Raw genomic sequence first — 19,383 nt, 5'->3', positions numbered from 1 at the left:
TCTCTGGGAAACAGACAGGACCTTATAAAAAATGTTTGGAGCATAGTGCTAAATCTGTTTACTCAGTGGGAGCCTGTCAGGAGGATTGTTAAGAATGTAAGCTCAGTCTGGAGGTATTGAAACACCAGTACTCAAGCAAGAGCCTGCAAAGGCAAAAAATAAATAAATAAATAAATAAAAATAATGCACTAAAACAACAGATAAAGAAAGGAAAGATAGAAAAGGGAGTGATGTAAAATTTCAATGGCCAAGGTTCATTTGAAATGCATTTGCGGAGAGAGACTTCAATATACAGCTTTGGTCAAATAACACTGACTGATAGGGTACTGTTGTCATTTCCTGTTCCCAGATATTGCACTTCTATCAAGGGGCTTCGGGGCTTATCTTCCAAATTCTGAACAACAAGTTCATTGCAGGAACCAAGGAGAAGTAGGTAAATAGTTATTGTCAAACGTGATGTCTCTGTGGGATCAAGTCTGCTTCTGTCAACATTTTACTCGAAGAAACAATGCATTACAATTTCCTTCATTTTTCTTCTATAAATGGATATTTGCAAAGGACGTCAGATCTGCATTCAAGTAAACCCTACGTTTTGGGTTTTTTTTTGAAAGTCTAAAAATGCAGAAAGTTTTCTGTGATGGGTAGATTTAGGGTTAGTAAATAGAAGTTGTAAAATGTGTAATGAAAAAAACTATTTTGTGAATAATTATATGCACATCCCCTTTTTATCTAGAGGCTGCAGGGGAGAAACATATATTATTAAAAGGAAAGAAAACATATATCCTTGAAATAAGACAAAAATAAGAGCGAGTTGGTTCTGTCTGCAATCCCATACACACAGGGAAACTCTTCAATGTTTTATTTACAAAGTAAAGTCTCTTTTACAGCAAGACTTCAAGCTTCAGGAGGGGGTTAAAGCCAAAATAACAAACAAAAGGGTAAGCTTGGACAAAATGTCCCCACAAGGATGGTAATATCTGAAATCCTTACCCAGTTTTGGTCCCCATGAGGAAAACAGCTTATAAATCATACTTAAGTGATGTTTTTTGAAGAGAGAGAGAGAGAGAGAGAGAGAGAGAGAGAGAGAGAGAGAGAAAACTTTTAAGGAATGATAACTGCTGTATTTTTTTATTTTTTTATTGAATTATAAATATTAAATGTTTAGATGTTGTGGCATCGATGCCATAAGAACCCATTTTGTTTCCCCAAAGAACTAACCACTAACCATTTGTGGAATGGAAAGGTTCCACGGATGTTAAATGTTCTCCATGTAACCATGAAACCTACCATAGATGGTGGGTTTACCATAGATGTAACCATGTAACCTACCATAGATGCAAATAAAGAACCTTTATTTTTACTAGTGAGGTTAACAGTCTGTTAACCTCACTAGTAAAAAACAGTGTACAATAAAATGTGTTGCGTCGAATAAAGTAGGAAAAAACAAACAAACAAAAAGTGAAATCCCTTTGTCAGCCTGGGAAGATAGCGTCATGGAAGAGATAGTGCTGTTTAATTAACTTATTGTGAAGTATGAAAAGCCAAATATCGTGAGTTTTTACTCCCCGGTGTTTAACTATTGTGTTTTGGAGGCTGCTGTCCGTGGTGCTGAAATTCTGCCTTTCCGTCTACAGCTAGTGCTAGTCAACAATCTCAACGAATTAGCGAAAACTCCTGAATAACCAATGTTATACTAGTATAAAACAGCAGATGGCACAATAGGCATAAAAACAGGGTTTGTGTGTTAACGGCTGATGTCACAGGAGTGAGAGCTACGTCACTAAAAAGAAATCGACGATTCCCGTGATGTGTTTAAATATGTGAAATCTAATTTTACTTGATTATACATCATTAGGCCTTCACGAAAATACGTATTCTAGACAGATCGTTCAAAAACTTTTGAACCACCAGCTGGCACTGATCTTTACAAGACTTTAAACAGGTTTGGATAAAATCAATTGGCCAGTCGAGCCATTCGATTGCCTTTCAGAGGCAGAAGTCACGATGCGCCCACTTCAGGCAGATGGACAGTGGACACGACACTCATCGCTTGCAGAAAATCCCGATAAGACATGCATGAGAGCATAATGGCCACTCCCTCCCTTCAGGATCGACAGCATTTTGACTTGAATTTACTATACAATTAACGGTTAGACATCCAGCTCGATATTAAGCCACAGAAAAAAAACATATGGATGGACTTGTCTTTCCCCCTCCACTTCTGGTCAATGCATATGTAGTTTCTCAGTATTACACAATACTGCCTAAATGAACTGATTTCCTCTCAGATAGATAGATAGATAGATAGATCCTGACAGTACAGTATGAAGCAGATGTGCAATTTGAGCGCGCGTGCCATCTCCTGACGATGTCAGTCACCTTTTTATATGATAGGGATGCAGCATTAGTCTCACTGTGTCACAGGCCAGTACAGCCGGGGACTGACACCCCCCATGATCAATACCATGAGCTACGTCGATCGTCTCATCCTCTCGTCCTCATTGGCTGAGCACATCCAAAGGAAGGCCCACCTCAAGATCGTAGAGTAAAATTTCCTTCCACGATTTTTCAATCTACTACGCAATTGAAGCATAAGGACGAAGAAGGTGCTTTAAAAGGTACGTTTTAATTTTGATTTCACGTCTACGAGGCTGAATCGCAGTTGTTCGTGTTAACATGAACCGAGATCGTGTGAAAATACTAAAGGTGCGCTCGCAAGGACACAAAACCCCGTGCACATCGATGGAAACGAGTATTCGCGCGCTTGTATGAAAATTAAAACATTGCATGTTGAATTTTGTATGCAACCTGATGATTAAACGGGCGATTGTTTTGTTTTTCCCGTGTCGTGTCCAGCACTTCTTCTGTGTGAGGACATTGGAGAGGTGACACCATATTGTAAATGAGAAGTACTAGATCCATCTTCTTTTTGCGTTTAAATTAAAATATCCTGTCTGAAACACTGTCAATAATGTGTCTGCACACATTTCTCCACTATAGCAGTGCATTCGGTCTGTAAAATGACTTAAATTTACAATATAAAGCAATGTGCCATTTTTATTTCACACAAGCTCTAACATATGTCTCTCAGGACCCATATGGATGTTCAGTATAAAATACGCGCTTTAGGAGCTTTGAGTAAAAACAGTAATGTGTTTGTGAACATCTCGATGACATCTCCTGCTGTTAAAGCTGAATAATAACGTCAGCTGATGGTGTGAATGTTCTCATCTCATTGTGTGAGCATGTTTGGGCGTTTTATCTTCAGGGAAATTAGACTCCTTTTTGTTCGACTGACAGGCTGCTATTAACACACACACACTTGCTCTCAATTCCAAATTAACCCACATTTGTCATATACAGTGCAACACAAACCCTGTTTTCATTGTGCGCTGCCACATAACTTGCTCTTTTGGATGCAGAGGGGCCAAGATGGATGTTTTTATGAAGGGGCTTTCTAAAGCTAAAGAAGGTATGGCAGTGGCCGCAGAGAAAACCAAGGAAGGTGTTGCGGTGGCTGCAGAGAAGACCAAGGAAGGCGTGATGTTTGTGGGTAAGACATGGAGCATATAATGCTCTTTTTTTAATGCATTCATATCACGAATCAAGCGTGAGCTTGGTTGGAGTGGGAGGGACCATGAAGCTCAGAGCCTGAGGGCCAGGAGGGGGTTGCTATCTGTTTCACTGCCTCTTCTCAGAGCATCACTATAGGTTCAGGCACTATTGTGTAATTTTGTGATTGGCTGGGATATTGGGTGGGGTTTTCCAGGCCTCTTACATGTACCACATCTTATTAATATTAATAGAGCTTTTTTTCTTAAACAGCCATATAGAGCCACATTTCTTGTGTACTTGTTGGGCATTTTGAGCATGTTCATGTCTCTGTTTAGTCTCTTAACACTAAGGACATTTAGTTTTTTAAATGATTTAAAAAGAACATTTTCTAATGAATTATGATTAATATACTACAGTAATGATTAAGACTACTCAGAACATTTGTACATTTATTGTGAAAAGCACTCTACAAATAAATGTGGAATTTAACTGAAATATTTTAAATATTGTAATATTTTAAGAATATCTTAATACATTGACAATATAAAAGCCAATTATTTCATTTTGTTCAAATATAATATTTTTTTTTCGTTTCTCAAACAATATGAATGGGTTGTTATGCATTAAAATATATAGCTGCCTTTATATTTTAAGAAGGTGGTCCACTGCAAGAGTATCATCATATTTGGGCTCCTTAGCATCAGAAATGTATAGGGGAAAATATGCTCGTTCCCTCATTACTTGATATTTATTTTTAACTAAAATATTGCAGTTGAAAAAAAAAAATAACTGAGGGTTTTCAGCTGGGGTCCGCAAAGGTCCTGCAGGAAACGTATATAGATATATATAATACATTAGGGATTTTCTTTAAAAATATATTTAGAAAAGTATATTTATTTCAAAATATACAGTAGTAAATTAAATCGTGATATGTCAAGCAATATTATAGACAATAATAATGTAAAGTATTGTCAGGATAATCTATCTTTCTATATTAAGGGTCTTACTCGGTTCAGTTTTCCAGTGCACGTAGTTTGTGGTGTGACACTAGATCACTCATCTCTCCAATATTTCTCACAGTACTTATCACAATACTTATGTAAATATGATCATAGTTGTCCTACTGCAGTATGTTTCCCTAACAACAAATGCTGTGACAGTCTTGTTTGCATATCATTTCTGAGGTTGTCATCACTCTCTAGTGCACATGGCCTGTTTAATCAACAATGGATTTTACATCTGGAAAATTAAAAGCTCTCAAAATACTGGACTGATATTGATTCTAGTATAACATGAACTGTAAATGGAGAAAATCCATTTTATGGAACCTGATCTTATAAGGTGATCTTTAATGTACATGCTAATTTGAGAGTGAAATAACACCGCGTGAGATGGTTGACTTCTGGATCTGATCCAGCAGCTCTCTGATCTCCTATCGGGTTGGAAAAAAGCCGTACGGGCCACATGTCACACAATTCCATGATCTCATAGCCCTCTATATGCACAGCGCCCGTGACAGAGAGCTCTATAAACACTGACGTGACAGTCCAAATTCTTATATAGAGCTGAAAGAAAGGAAATATATCTCTCCAAGCTTGTCTGAAATTATTCCAGCCTGCTCTTCTTGATTCCGTGTGCTTTGATCAGTAAGATGAGACGTTGCTGTAATTGGAGACTCAGAGGGCATTTGTGTTTAAGTGCACGCGTTCATGCCCAGCGACAGCACTCATTCATACTCGTCTGTTTTGATGTTGAGATGAATGAATAATAGAATCCCTTCACATAAAAAAAAACTAAAAAAAAACTCACATCTGTGCCACCAGTGTCCCAGGGAGAGACAATTAGGCCAGATATCTCAAGTCCATTTGCGGTTGCTTTGCGAGCACATAGCAGATCGTCCTGTACGGTTTCTTGCTGTCGTTTCCTTTGCGGTGAACACAAGGTTGCACGGTGACCTGGGATGCCATGCTTGAATGACCTTATGAGAGTGTGTGTTCGCGCATGGAGGAGGGATGACGGTTATCTGATAGGTTATTGTTCCACCTTGGACAGCAGTTGCACACTCACACTCCTTCATGCACATGTGCCACCATCCCATCTGAGGAGAGATTGAAGAGGAAGTAGCCTCTGTTAATCTCACACTGGCTCGTTTTGTCCCACTGATATTAATTTCCTGTCCGTCTTACATTTATTTCCTCTGTGGTTCCTCATCCTCATATCGAGCTGTATATTCCCTGCTGTATATTTAGTAGTATATTTGTGGTTTAATTTTGCCCCCACACTTTTTGTTCTCCAAACATGATTGTGTGGCTTGCTGGGAAGAGATGTGCTATTACTTTAAAGAACAAAACAATATTTTTGTTTTTAAATGAATGTTCTGCTAAACGATAACAATATACTTTGTTTTATGTGTTATATGTTTTATTTGCTGTTTGTGCAAATAGGAATGCAATATATATATATATATATGTATGTATGTATGTATGTATGTGTGTGTATATATATATATATATATATATATATATATATATTATGGTCATCAAAGCTACATTTATTTTATTAAAAAAAAGACAGTAAAACCAAAATCTTATGAAATGTTATTACAATTTAAAATAACTATTTTCTTTATTATTATTTTAATATATTTTATTTCTTCCTGTGATGGCAAAACTACATCTAGCTTCATTACTCCAATCTTCAGTGTCACATGATCCTCAAGAAACATTCCTTATTATCATTAATATTGAAAACAGTTTCTGTTTAATATTTTTGTGGAAACTAATACAATAGAAAGTTCAAAAGAACATCATTTATTTGAAAAATAAATATTGTGTAACAATGCAAAACTATTTACTGTGTGTGTGTGTGTGTATATATATTACTGACTACAACTTTTGAATGATATACTGTATATTCTGCATTCCAAACACAGAAATTTGAGAAACATAAAATGAAAAAAAAAAGAAAAGTTTACAGACATTTCTGTCAGTGATAGATTAAACCTAATAAAGCACTTTAAATCTGCCCATTTTTATAAAAAAGTTTTACTTCTGTTACACTGTGCATTCATGACCAAGTCTTTCCCCTTTTTAAGAAGCGACTTTGTGTTATAATGACTCAAGTGTTGTAGATGAAACATATCAGCTTTAATGAGTCATGGTTGAATGACTCTAGTTTAAACATCTATTAGCTCAAGAGTAATTTCTCTTCTTCTCTCACTTGTAAGAAACATACTCAAACCGAGACACAGAGTAGTATTTGCCATTACAGTGTGTAGTAACTTCCTTCCTACCAAGTGCTCCTGAGCTGTATTACTCGTGCTGGCTGGTTAAGGTGACAGGTCTGAGATACAGGTTCTATTAGCTCTAATGATTTCTCAGTGAACCTTTAAATGAAGCTGCTCTGGGAGTTCCAGGCTTGTATTTCACATTGTCTTTCCTGTCTGTATCATGTACTTTCAACCTTATCACAGTTCCTTCAGAGGGCTTATTTAATGTGTGTTTCTATATAGTATAATAATAAGTGATTTTACAATATTTTTTTGTGTGCTTGCAGGCAACAAGACCAAAGACAGCGTTGCAACAGGTAAGGTTATTCTGCAAACGGTTCTTTAGTCTTGTAAATAATGGATACGTCTCATTTAATGTGTTCAAAGGGCATGGCTTACAGCCAGTAAGTGGAACCGAGACAAATAGCTCTGTGACTAGGTGATATTTCAGAAGGTTATTGTCTAGGACCAGACGGACAACTAGAAAAGCCATAGTGTTTTTCCGTATGATTTACTGTGAGCACAAAGTCTCTAAACCACAATACCTGACACACATTTAAAATAATTCAATATCACTTGAAGCCTGTATAGACGGTGCATAATGTATTATGTATGCATAATGCACATAATGCCTACTAATCAGTATGTTCTTGTAAGTCATTTTAAGCACAGTTATATTGTTATAATACTATAAAACACTTTATCAACTATCAATTTCATGAATACAATATCATAAATATCAATAATAATAATAATTATTATTATTATTACTATTATTATTTGTGTTATAAAGACAAGCGATAGCATATGTAAGCAGATGCATATGTAAAATAACGCAATTATCAGCATTAAACAGCATATAAATCAAAACTGCCTAACGTTACCGAATGAAATGTCGACCCAGGACGAGCTATAGGAATGTGCAAGGTTTGGGGGTGTTGATGGACTCAATCTACTCCATGTATGTTTTGATCATCGTTCTGTATCCGATCCAGACGTAGTTTTTGACAAAAATGCAAGAATTGCTTCTTCTTTTTTATGAAACTTACCCACATTCAAATGTTGATAAAAAAAAGAATACATGAAGCTAGAATAAAACAGGATTTTTGTTTGTTTGTTTAAAAGCCGAGTTTGTTTGTTCTTTCTTTTGATGTATTGCATGTTCAGATATTCATACAACAAAATGTTCTGGGGACCATGAAACTTTTGTGAAAATGGTCAAAAATGCTGACGGTGACTGGAACTTTATTTCAAAAACGCTGACGGGGAAAGAATGAGAAACATCCATAATAATATAATGCATTAAATTCCTAAGTGTTTCTTTTTCAAAGACAGCAGTACATTAAATTATTTCACTGTCTTTAAAAAACATTGTGGTTTTAAATGCACAGTGAAAAAAAAATATTTGAACAATTATTGTGTTAAAGATATATATCTACCTGGTCTGATTATTTAAAGTGACTTTTGTTGGTATAATCCAATTTAAGCAGGTTCATTAAGTCATATTGGTAACACTTTACAATAAGGTTCATTAGTTAATGTATTAATTAACATGAACTAACAATGAGCAATACATTTGTTACAGTATTTATTCATCTTTGTTTATGTTAGTTCACAGTGCATTAACTAAAGTTAACAAATACAACCTTTGATTTGAATAATGTATTAGTAAATGTTGAAATTAATATTAACAAAAATTAATAAATGCTGTAGAAGTATTGTTCATTATTAGTTCATGTTAACTAATGTTAAATAATAAACCTTATTGTAAAGTGTTACCGTCATATAAAATTGTAAAGAATTTTATTTTATTGAATAAAATCCATTTATTTTCATATTACCGCATAGCATTGACATAGTGTAGAACAGTTGCTTTGTTAAATAATTGACCAATTTTATTTCTTGTGTCACCAAATAAATATTGAATCTCTGAGTGATGTGTTTGTGTTGGAAATGGGTTGTCTGTGTTTCATCTCCGGTTAGTGGCTGAGAAGACGAAGGAGCAGGGCTCTCAGCTGGGAGGAGCTGTGATGCGCGGAGCCGGAAACATCGCCGCCGCCACAGGCCTGGTGAAGAAGGATGAGTTCCCCAGTGACTTAAACGTATGTTCTTTTATATATCATTATTGATTATTCTTATCTATCATTTTATTTTCATTCTTTCAAAAATATCGCTGTAAAAATGTTCAGTGGTTACCTTAAGGAGCTATTTCTACCTGATCAAACTCTAAAAAAAAATATTTTGTTGGTGTAATGAAATGTAGTCAGTTTGACTGTCATAATATATATATTTTTTTACTTGACTTGACATTTTAGGTTACCTGACAAAACATTGAAGATTTGTCACATTTCTGCAATATATTCCTATATTCCTGCAATCAGTGGTGGGCGAAGTACACAAATGAAGTTCTTAAAAAGTAAAAGTACAAATACCCTAAAAAAAATACTCCAGTGAAAGTATTAAGTACTTCTTTTCCATTTTACTCAAGTTAAATTACAAAAGTACTTGATTTTTAATGAACTTGTTGGGGGGGGGGGGTGTTATTACATACTTTGGAAAAAAAATATATGGGCCAAGCACAAAATGGCTAAACACTAAGGGGCCTATCATACACCCGGCGCAATGTGGTGCCAGGCGCGGGTTTTTTGCTAGTTTCAGCCCGACGTAGTTATAATTTTCACGTCCTGCGCCACGTTGTTTAAATAGCAAATGCATTTGTGCCCATTTGTGCGCCCATGGGCGTGCTGGTATGAAAACGAGTTGTGTGCAGGCGCGTAGACTGTGCCATTGACCAACTAAGACCTGGTCTAAAGTCAATTTTTGTTTTGTTATTTAAAGACCGCGTTAGTAATATGCGCCTCAAACGAACTGGGAGGCATAGGCGGGTCCACTTTGTCCCGTAGATGGCCTGCTCGCGCGTTTTAACCTTGCGCACGAGCAGATCCGTTTCTTCGCTAGAGAAGCGTTCAGTTTTTCCGCTAGCAAATTCCACCATGTAAATAACGAATCCACCATGGCTCGAGCGCAACTGGCTTTTAAAGGGAATGGGAGATGAGACTGATTGGTTTATTGCACGTTACACCCAGAACACACACATTACTCATTAAGAGAATCGGGACAACCCTTTTTCCCGTCATTAAACTAGCAAAAGTGGATTCGGACACGCCATTAGTGCACTTGCGCCCTGCGCTTTAGACCGCGCTCAGATGGTTAAAGTAGGGCCCTAAGTGTTTAATTGTTTTAACCACAAATTATTGGTCAGGAAATTAGCTAAACTTAAGCAAATGCACTACTTAAAAAAAACATTGCTGTCTCAGAAAAACATCAAAGACAGAATTAAGTTTTTGGCAGAAAATGGGAAATTGTGTGTGAACACAAGTTTCACATTGTGATGCTCCAGAACAGTGTCACCAACATCTGGTGAGAAATATTATAATAAAAGCATCTCTACCACAGTGAAGCATGGAGGAAGAGCTCCTTTTAGCTGCTGATATTGGTGAGATTAATTTAATGCTTTTGGAGTAGAGGAGAATATTGCAGAATAGCTTGCTTTCCACAAATGAAAAGAAGAATGATCAGATATTATTTTTCAACAAGACAATGCTCGTGCTCAAACTGCAAAGTCAACCAAGAGAACAAGTCCATCATGCTCATGTTTTGGCCTGGTCCGAGTCTAGATTTTAACCCTATAGTGAATATTTGGTCTCACATTAAACTCAAACGAACTTTTTCAACTACCCATGAACTGTTTGAAGCCATTAACATTACGTGGAACAACTCAGACTCTTCCTGTAAAAAGCTGTCTGCAAGTTTGGGAAGGCTATTCCGCGCTAAGTTACTTTATCTACAGTATTTGTGCTATTCTTGCTAATTTCCTGACCAGTGATTTGTGATTAAAATGGTTAAGACCATTAAAAGATCACTAATTATTGTGCCATTTTTGGCTTGGCCCATTTTTATTTCGTCCAGGAGAGTACATACAAAAAACTAGGGTCCTAGAAGTGCGGTTCTGAAACTGCACCCTCTGGTTTTGCAGGTATACCCTACTCCATTTCAGCTCAATTTTATTTGAATTCATAGACTAGAAAATGTGTGAACGCTAGTAGATGCACATGCACATCTTCTGTGTGTCCATCAGACATAGTTGTGGGTTATTCCATGAGAAATACATGCCACTACACTGTCTATCAGAGGGCTGTACACCCTACACACTCACCTTCACAACATAACACATGACACATAATTGATCACTGCTTATCCCACAGGGAATATTGTGTCTTACTTTGTCTTTCTGTCCTGCTGAGCCCCCTCTGCTCTCCCCTCCCCCTCGTCTCTCTCTCTCTTTCTCGACCTTGCCCAAGGTCACTTAGCACTTTGCATATTACTTAAAAATGCACAATGGGAGGAGAAGTCGGCCAATCTTCAAACTTAGGTAGATCTGTTTCCGTTTAAACAAACTGTTGATATCAGAGCTCGCTGGATTTTGAACAGTTGCGGTAGTAGCAACAAATGTGTGGTCTTCCCCGGATTTTCCCCAACCGGCTTAAAAATTAGTCTTGTCCTTTGTGGTGACTCAGTAATCTCTTAAATCACTTAGAGGCAAAAGCAGCATAAGAAGCTTGCAGCATATGTGCTTTCAGTGTTTACAGTTGTGTGTGTGTGTGTGCGTGAAGCCTGCTGGAGACAAAGAAACAAACACTATGTCGCTGTCATTGATTTTGTGTGTTCTGAGTGTTCTAGTGATTCAGTTAAGCCATCATCCCTATTCATTTGGAGGACAGTTATTGTCATAAGAAAAGTGTTTGATGGCCGGTTTAAGTGTGTAGTTTAGCGGTTTTGAAACTTGCGAAAGTGTGTGGGTGGTCAGTGCTAACTGTGTTGCTGTACTGGACTGTGCCATTTGTGTGTGTGTGTGTGTGTGTGTGTGTGTGTGTGTGTGTGTGTGTGTGTGTGTGTGTGTGTGTGTGTGTGTGTGTGTGTGTCTGTGTGTGTGTGTGTGTGTGTGTATGTAGACTAGAATGATCTTGTACACAGACACACTCACAGTGCCATTTGTGCCACACACACACACACACACACACACACACACAAATAGCACAGTCCAGTCTGATTGTGGGTCGTTCTCAGGAAACATTTGTCACTTGTGTGTTTTAGTGTCCACATGACTTAATACTGATTCAAAGAACTTTTCAACTAAAATTTAAATCTAATTTATAAATAAATTACAAACAGTTATAAACAGCTGCATGTGCAATAATTGTTTATGGTTCACTGAACAAGCATGAAAAACATTGTTTAAACACTTTCCAATAAAGATCTGTTAAGCTTATTTGGATTTTACAAAATTATATTTATAAAAATGTAATATCGTGAAAAAGGGAGGTTTCTTTTTTTGCTGAGTTTATATATATATATATATATATATATATATCATTCTTACGAGTGTTCTAGTAATGAAGGGATAAAACAAGTTTCCTAAAATATCCTAAAATGTTTTAGCACAAATAGCATCGTTTCTTGATTGATGTGAAGGGTTTGACAGGCTGTGTTGTGATATTAGGACTGTAGATCGCTGAAATATGACCTAATTGACTGTGATAGCTCAGTTTAAAAATAACCCTTCCATTGACCCAGAACTGTAAAGAAAATCTTAACTACTTACTGTATGTAGGTAATGAGGGTCTCTCTTTCTCTCTGGCAAGACATAAAATGGAGTTTGATAAAACATTTATTAGGTACATATGAAGATGTAGCATGCATATTAAAGCACAGTAGCAGATACACCACTGATATATATTGTACATACAGTAAACAGCACACGAGACAAGCGCTTATATTTAACCTCTGCTTGTGATAGTGCTTTTAAAAGAAATCGATCCCTTTCAATACTAGTAACTATTGCACTCTTATTTTCAACTATTGCACACCATATATACTGTATATATGTGGAAAAACAATTATTTTCAACCCTCATTCTGAAATGATCTGTTTTACGAGGCGGCTCATTTAAGGCTTGTGCGTGGAGTATGTCAGAAACTGAACGCGCATCTGTATACTGTATCCAGTGTAGACAGCGTCAGTGATTATAATGGGTTCTATTTGCTTTTGACTGTACTGTACTTTATACTGTATCCAGTGTAGACAGCGTCAGTGATTATAATGGGTTCTATTTGCTTTTGACTGTACTGTACTTTATACTGTATCTAGTGGAGGCAAATGTCAGCCGTTAAGCGACTGAATGCCTGGGGACGGGGCCTATGGTGCGATGATGTCATGCTCTGGAGGAAGTGCAAATGTATTTGCCTATGTGACGTCACAAATCCCACAACATCCAATCAAGCAGTTTTTGGGGTTTGGTTACATAAATGCTTTGTTTATAAAGAAGAGGACCGTTTGAATGTTTTTAAATGTTTTAATGGTACAAAGACCTTTTATATGTCAAAAGATCAGGGCAAATTGGATTTCTCATGTCATGACTCATTTATTTGGTTTCACATGTGTATTCACAGCCTGAGTTTGGTCAGGAAGCCACCGAGGAGCCAATGGGAGAAGGTCTCGTGGACCCTGAGGGACAGACATACAACGAGACTCAGCAGGTAAAAACATCAGCACTCACAGTAGCACACACATTAACCAGACACACAAATCACAAGTCAAATCTCAAATCACTTTCACAAATTGTTTTCTAGATGCTTGTATAGTTTAATGAACCCAGGTTAAATTTGATTTCATAAAATTCAAAAAGATACTGTAAAATTGATATTATTTATGAAATGTATTTCTATATAATATAAAATATCATTAATTATATTAATGATTAAATAAAAAATTATATATTATATAATACATTTTAAGAAGTTAGTCTCTTATTAGTCCACAGTTTATTTCTTCTCACATGAATTATTTTAAATAAATTAATGAGTTCATGTACACTTTTTCTTTGTTAAAAGACTCTATATAATAACACTAATAAAACTATATATATACACACACACACACACACACTCATTCCATCCTTCACAGAATTATAATATGTAATTTAATCCCAGACATTTTTCTCAAACGTGTCTTCGGCATCTTTCTGCTTCCTCCCCTTCTTCTATTCCCTTTCCTTCTGTCACTGCCATGCTGAATGTGCCTGCATGGGAGTGGCGGTGACATCAAAAGCCCTGTTGCATTGTGGGTAGCAAATGAGGCTCCCCCTGCCCTGTTGAGGAGATGGGCTATTCTAATAGATCCTCTCACACACAGGCAGCCAGGGCCATCAGAAAATGATAATGACATTTCAGATGTACGGTATCTTCAGATGTCAGATCTTCAGACCTTACTAATATAACTCCAGCATGATGTGTGTACTTACAGTATATTCATTAAATAAATCAGATGCGTATGATCTGAAAGCTGTAGCTGCCACCTGCTGGGGGGAAATAAGGCAATGCAACAGAACTTAAAGGGATAGTTCACCCAAAAATGAAAATTCTGTCATCATTTACTCACCCTCAAGTTGTTCTAAACCTGTATGAATTTCTTTCTTCAGTTAAACACAAAAGAGATATTCTGAAGAGTGTCTGTAACCAGACAGTTTATGGTAGCCATTGACTTCCATAGTAATTTTTTTTCCTACTATGGGGCCTATCAACTGTTTGGTTACTAACATTCTTCAAAATATCGTGTTCAACAGAAGAATGAAACTCATACAGGTTTGGAACAACATGAGGGTGAGTAAATGATGGCAGAATTACATTTTTGAGTGAACTATCCCTTTAAAAAAGCAATGCCATAGGAAAAGCATCATGATGAGATGTAGTTAACCATCATATTCTGTTGAAATTTACTTTGTGTATGATCCTAGAGAACCCAATGTGTAAAATATAAGTGTCATTTAAAATTATTATTATTTTTTATCTAAATATGTTCCTTTAGGCTAATCAAAACCTACATGTTAGATATTATTAAAGAAAGGTGATTTTTAGAAATATTGTAATATATAGTAATATTGTTTCTGTTTGCGTTCAAATTAACAGTGAAAAGTATATTGTAGAAAAATTCAACAAACAAATCAAACAATAGAATAAAAATGAAGCTGGTAGCACTTTACAGTAAGGTTCATTAAAACAATGCATTAAAACAAGGTATTTGTAAGAAATCTTCCACCATTATATATGCGAGCTCCTTTCCTTGTTGAAATCAAGTTCCACTGCCTTTTTTTGCTATTCTTCTCATTTTTAAGAAATGTCATTTTTCTGTTTCTTCTCACAGGACAACCAAGATTATGAGCCAGAGGCATAAACTACACATTCCAAGTCCAAGTCCAGCCAGCAGCACAAAAAGTTTCTATCAATAACAAGTACACATTCTAAACACAATAAACCCTGTTGCAAAAAAGAGAAAAAAAAAATACAAAAACATAAATATATATTCCAGTTAATCCTGCCGAGAAACGTTCTTCCTATCAGATATATACTTTTATTATGATCTATTGTAAATGTCATGTTCTGACGGTAACGTGTTGGATGTAGCTCTACGCTGACTGCCGGAGGGCGCTCTGTCTCGTTTCCTTGACTCCCTCCCAATGAAACGAGACCTGCCCTCCCATTGTGACTCTTTGTACTTGTACTGCATTTCTATACGTGTAATAGATGTTTCAGATCTTCCAATAGCATATTGGGGGTTCAAATATCTTTGGGTAAATATGATATTATATATAGCTGTGTGCAATGCCTGTTTGTGGGATTCTACTTTTATTTTTTATTTAATATTGAAGCAAGTTATTTATTTAATGTTACTGAAGTAAGAGTTTTATACGTTGTAACTTTATAGTTGCTTGTGATATCATTCCAGTGGATTATTTGTTAGAATTGGGCAATTTGTATCTGTGTGTATGTATGCGTTTGTGTACTGGAGATTTTAAAGTTAGTGTAAAGTGTCTTGAGATGTTTATGGATGTCAGGTCAATATGTGCTTTACAATGCTGGAAATGTCAATATTAAGGTTTCTGTGTCATTCAAGACAGTGAATCCTCTGTATATAAAGAAAACAAACAAAATAAATCTTTTCTCTTTCTTTCCACGAAAGGGTACGTTTACACGACAATGATGTGCTAAAAACAAAAATGTTTTCCTTTGTGTTTTGCATTTTTAAAATGATCTCCGTTCACATGGATCCACAAAAACGATTAAAAACGTTGTATTAAGCTGCCAGACCAGTAGTTGGCGATGTCGCTTTGTAAAGAAACACCACCCGCCTACAGACCATAGACGGTATGCTACAGACTGAACGCGTAAAACGCATGCGCATGACGCCACTGTTTCCGTAAATTCGTGTTTTTTTTTATTTACACTAAGACGATAATGGTATCGGTTTCAAAAACGTACACTTTGAAACATGTTTTCAGAAGTTTGCATTTTCAGGCCCCCAAAACGCCATTGACTCAATAAGAAACCTTTATGCCAAAAAAGTTCTATGTAAGGAGAAACGTCTTAAATTATTGCATAGTGCTTTCCTGTTTAACATGTTATTTGTTTTGTTTTTTCTATTGTGATAAAGTATTTTTTCATGCTGTTTCATTCATAAAATTTTAAATGAATCAAAACAAAATGAATGAATTAAAACTAAATCCATAAAATTATTCCATTTAGGGAACCCCTAAAGGTTCTATATATGAAGTGCCTGACAAAACCCTTTAAGTTTCTATTTAAGAGTGAAAATATGCAACACTATTTTGATTTACAGCACCACAGCATTTTTGGACACTTAAGTCACACATGAATGTTAAAAGTACTTGTAATAATGATCTACTACCATTTAGTTTGCTATTTTCTTATACAGCACAATGCAAAGGCACTTGTATATCTTAAGTGTGTCCATCTTTTGGCTTCCAGAATAATATATTACATCCAGAGAGCCCTATCCCCCTGTCTCTCATCAACAGGAAGTCTGGCTGTGTCTCAGAATGTAGTGCTCTATACAGACATGCTGAGCCCAGCAGAATCAGGACGGTGCAATAGCTGAATAGCTGGCATACCTGTATAAGCCGGGCACCATTGATGGATTGGCACGTGTTATTACAAGAGAATGTGGTGCCCTCCGGCAGCAGAGGGTATTTAAGGGCCTGCTGGCAGCATCCCTCTTACGCCGAGCCGGTAGGACTGTGAGTGTATGTGCTCAGTATCATGGCTTCCTTTAAGAAGTCTCTGGAGGGGCTGAAGAACACAACACAGTCAGCCACTAAAGGCGTCACTGACAGTGCAGGTACTAATGGATGCACACTGCTCATCTGTCATTGATTATGTTTGGTAACGTTCATTTTTAGTTTAAGAAAGAACAGCTGTCTAATTTACCTCATTTGTGTTTTATTGTGCCACACATAGATTTTAAAGAACTTTGATCATCAGGATGTTTTATTTAGACATTTCATTATTTAACTTTTTATTGTTGATTTATGTTTTCATGTATTATTTTATTATTTATTTATTTTAACTATAATTTTAATCATTTGATTTGAACATGTTTTACATTTGTTTTACAAGATTTCATAAAGTAGTGACAGGATTACAGTTAAAAAAAATTGTCTGTTTTTAAGATTTGCATATTTCAATTATATGACATATTTCCGTCAAATGAAATTAAATAATTGAGTAAAATAAAACTACTTGAGTAGTTTAAGATATTGTGAATTTCAGATTTTTTTTTTTTCTTTAATTTTGAATTTTGAATTTTAGATTTTGTAAGTTTAAATAATACACACTGATTAATAGAAGAAAAAAATATTTGCTATGGCATTAATTTAAGTAATTTAATACAAAGTTAGCAAAGTTAAGCATATTCAAATAATTAAAATTTAAAACATTTGTTTAAAAATTAAGTATCACTTTATTGTGATGGTACTTTTTGAACATTCTGTTGACTTTGTAACTACATGTCAACTAACTCTCAATAGAGTATTAGTAGACTGTCTGCTTAATATCTGATAACACTTTATTTTGATGCTCCCCAACAGACATACTACTGACTTAAGTTATTTTACAAGTACGTCAACCTATTTAACCCTATCCCTACCAGTCTACTAATACTCTACTAACACTCTAACGAGAGTTAGCTGACATGTAGGTGCAATGTTACACATAGTCAACAGAATGTGTTAAAGGGACCATCAAAATAAAGTGAAATAATTTTTTATTCTATTTATTGTAGTCCATTTCACCATGCGTTAATGTAATTTTTAGATATGCTTTTTGAGAGACTTTTTCCCCAGTGCGCATGAAAAACATCCAACATATTTGATAATGTTATTTCAGTTCAGGCATCGCAAGATGTCGTGCACCAGGTGGCAGAGTCCGCCAAAGAAACCACCAGTATAGGTAAGAGAAAGCTGCCAGCTCACGAGTCTGCTATATAGGCTACATCTGTACAGAGATAAAGATGCACTTAAGTGTGGATGTGCTTGATATTACAGCTTGTTTACAGTCAGTGTATGCAAATCATCTACAATCGTATTGTACTGCACACAGAATATTCTGTGCATAATTTTGTCATGCCATTGCCATAATGTCTTCAATCTAATATTGCATTGTATTGTTTTGCTTATCTCTCTCAATTTATTTGTATGTTGCACCATGAAGAATATGTAAATGCATCCCTAACCGATCTCTCTCTGTGCGTGTGTGTGTGTGTGCAAACAGCTGCTGAGGAGGCGTCCAGACAAACACAGTCTGCTATAGGCACCGCTGCAGGGAAAGCATCAGACACCATAAAGGAGTTTGGACAAAAAATGAGTTCTAAATAAATGCTGCACTGCCCAACCAATTTGACATTCCTTCTTATCAGAATAGATTCAACTTTAAACTTTGTGAATTAAATTGTAAAATAATAAAAATAATAATAATAATTAGCAACTTTGCAAATGTACAGTTGGCTTTATTTCATCTGCAGTTGCAATGCGGACTATGCCTAAAGATTTCATTTGAGTTTAGTTGTTAATCCTTCTATTTTCTGTTCAAAGATGCATATGCTTTCAAAATACACGATACATTCCGTTCAACTGCTGCAGTGTCTCTTTATATCCATCCTGCATTTCTATTCTAGTGTAATACTATGTGATTATATAGAGTATGCAAGAACACGTTCACTTTCTTAGTAAAACCTTCTATTATTTTTCTCAGCTCCCACGTCACTGGGGGGGGGGGGGGGGGGGGTGATCAGAGGAGGGGGTGGTGAACTGTTGCTATGGCAACATAACACAGATAGACCACAGTGAAAGAACTTTCATTCAAAAGTGCCTTAGGAGAGTTCCTGCTATTCAGTATTCCTGTGGATGTCAAGAGATGATGTTTTTGATTACGAACAATAACCCCAAACAACGTGCAACGTGTTGGCTGCTACTCACCTACTTACGCATCCTGTTTCAAATGTGTTGCACAGCTTAAAATCAGTGTTTATCAGTTCAGTGAAACTGCAGTAAAGCATTGCAATGGACATCCTTTAGATGCTTTTTAAAAACTCATTTAGTTGAAAAGAAACATCTTCATTATGGATGTATTTGCCCTGTAGATTAAAGGGTT

General features: G+C 36.1%; 2 protein-coding genes across 2 annotated transcripts; both read left to right on the top strand.

Annotated features, from left to right (window-relative positions):
- Positions 1-2,032: 2,032 nt before the first annotated feature.
- Positions 2,033-15,873, top strand: sncb (synuclein, beta). The gene is made up of 6 exons (XM_084133605.1): positions 2,033-2,618; positions 3,423-3,553; positions 7,111-7,140; positions 8,807-8,925; positions 13,333-13,419; positions 15,083-15,873. The coding sequence occupies exons 2-6, from the start codon at positions 3,433-3,435 to the stop codon at positions 15,110-15,112; spliced, it is 387 nt and encodes a 128-aa protein (XP_083989731.1). The 5' UTR covers positions 2,033-2,618; positions 3,423-3,432; the 3' UTR covers positions 15,113-15,873.
- Positions 15,874-16,855: 982 nt separating this feature from the next.
- On the top strand, positions 16,856-18,857 carry adirf (adipogenesis regulatory factor). The gene is made up of 3 exons (XM_084134154.1): positions 16,856-17,074; positions 18,121-18,183; positions 18,505-18,857. The coding sequence occupies exons 1-3, from the start codon at positions 16,996-16,998 to the stop codon at positions 18,606-18,608; spliced, it is 246 nt and encodes an 81-aa protein (XP_083990280.1). The 5' UTR covers positions 16,856-16,995; the 3' UTR covers positions 18,609-18,857.
- The last annotated feature ends 526 nt before the right edge of the window (positions 18,858-19,383 follow it).

This window comes from Abramis brama, assembly GCF_963993115.1.
Source record: "Abramis brama genome assembly, chromosome: 13".
Taxonomy (NCBI): domain Eukaryota; kingdom Metazoa; phylum Chordata; class Actinopteri; order Cypriniformes; family Leuciscidae; genus Abramis; species Abramis brama.
The sequence above is the reverse complement of the archived record's forward strand: the minus strand, read 5'-3'. Positions and strand labels throughout refer to the sequence as shown.

Excerpts from the sequence above, each read along its gene's own strand:
- sncb (XM_084133605.1), top strand. The coding sequence starts at position 3,433 with ATGGATGTTTTTATGAAGGGGCTTTCTAAAGCTAAAGAAGGTATGGCA. Across the intron at positions 7,141-8,806 it reads CAAAGACAGCGTTGCAACAG|TGGCTGAGAAGACGAAGGAG; the intron begins GTAAGGTTATTC and ends ATCTCCGGTTAG. Across the intron at positions 13,420-15,082 it reads CATACAACGAGACTCAGCAG|GACAACCAAGATTATGAGCC; the intron begins GTAAAAACATCA and ends TTCTTCTCACAG.
- adirf (XM_084134154.1), top strand. The coding sequence starts at position 16,996 with ATGGCTTCCTTTAAGAAGTCTCTGGAGGGGCTGAAGAACACAACACAG. Across the intron at positions 17,075-18,120 it reads AGGCGTCACTGACAGTGCAG|TTCAGGCATCGCAAGATGTC; the intron begins GTACTAATGGAT and ends ATGTTATTTCAG. Across the intron at positions 18,184-18,504 it reads CAAAGAAACCACCAGTATAG|CTGCTGAGGAGGCGTCCAGA; the intron begins GTAAGAGAAAGC and ends GTGTGCAAACAG.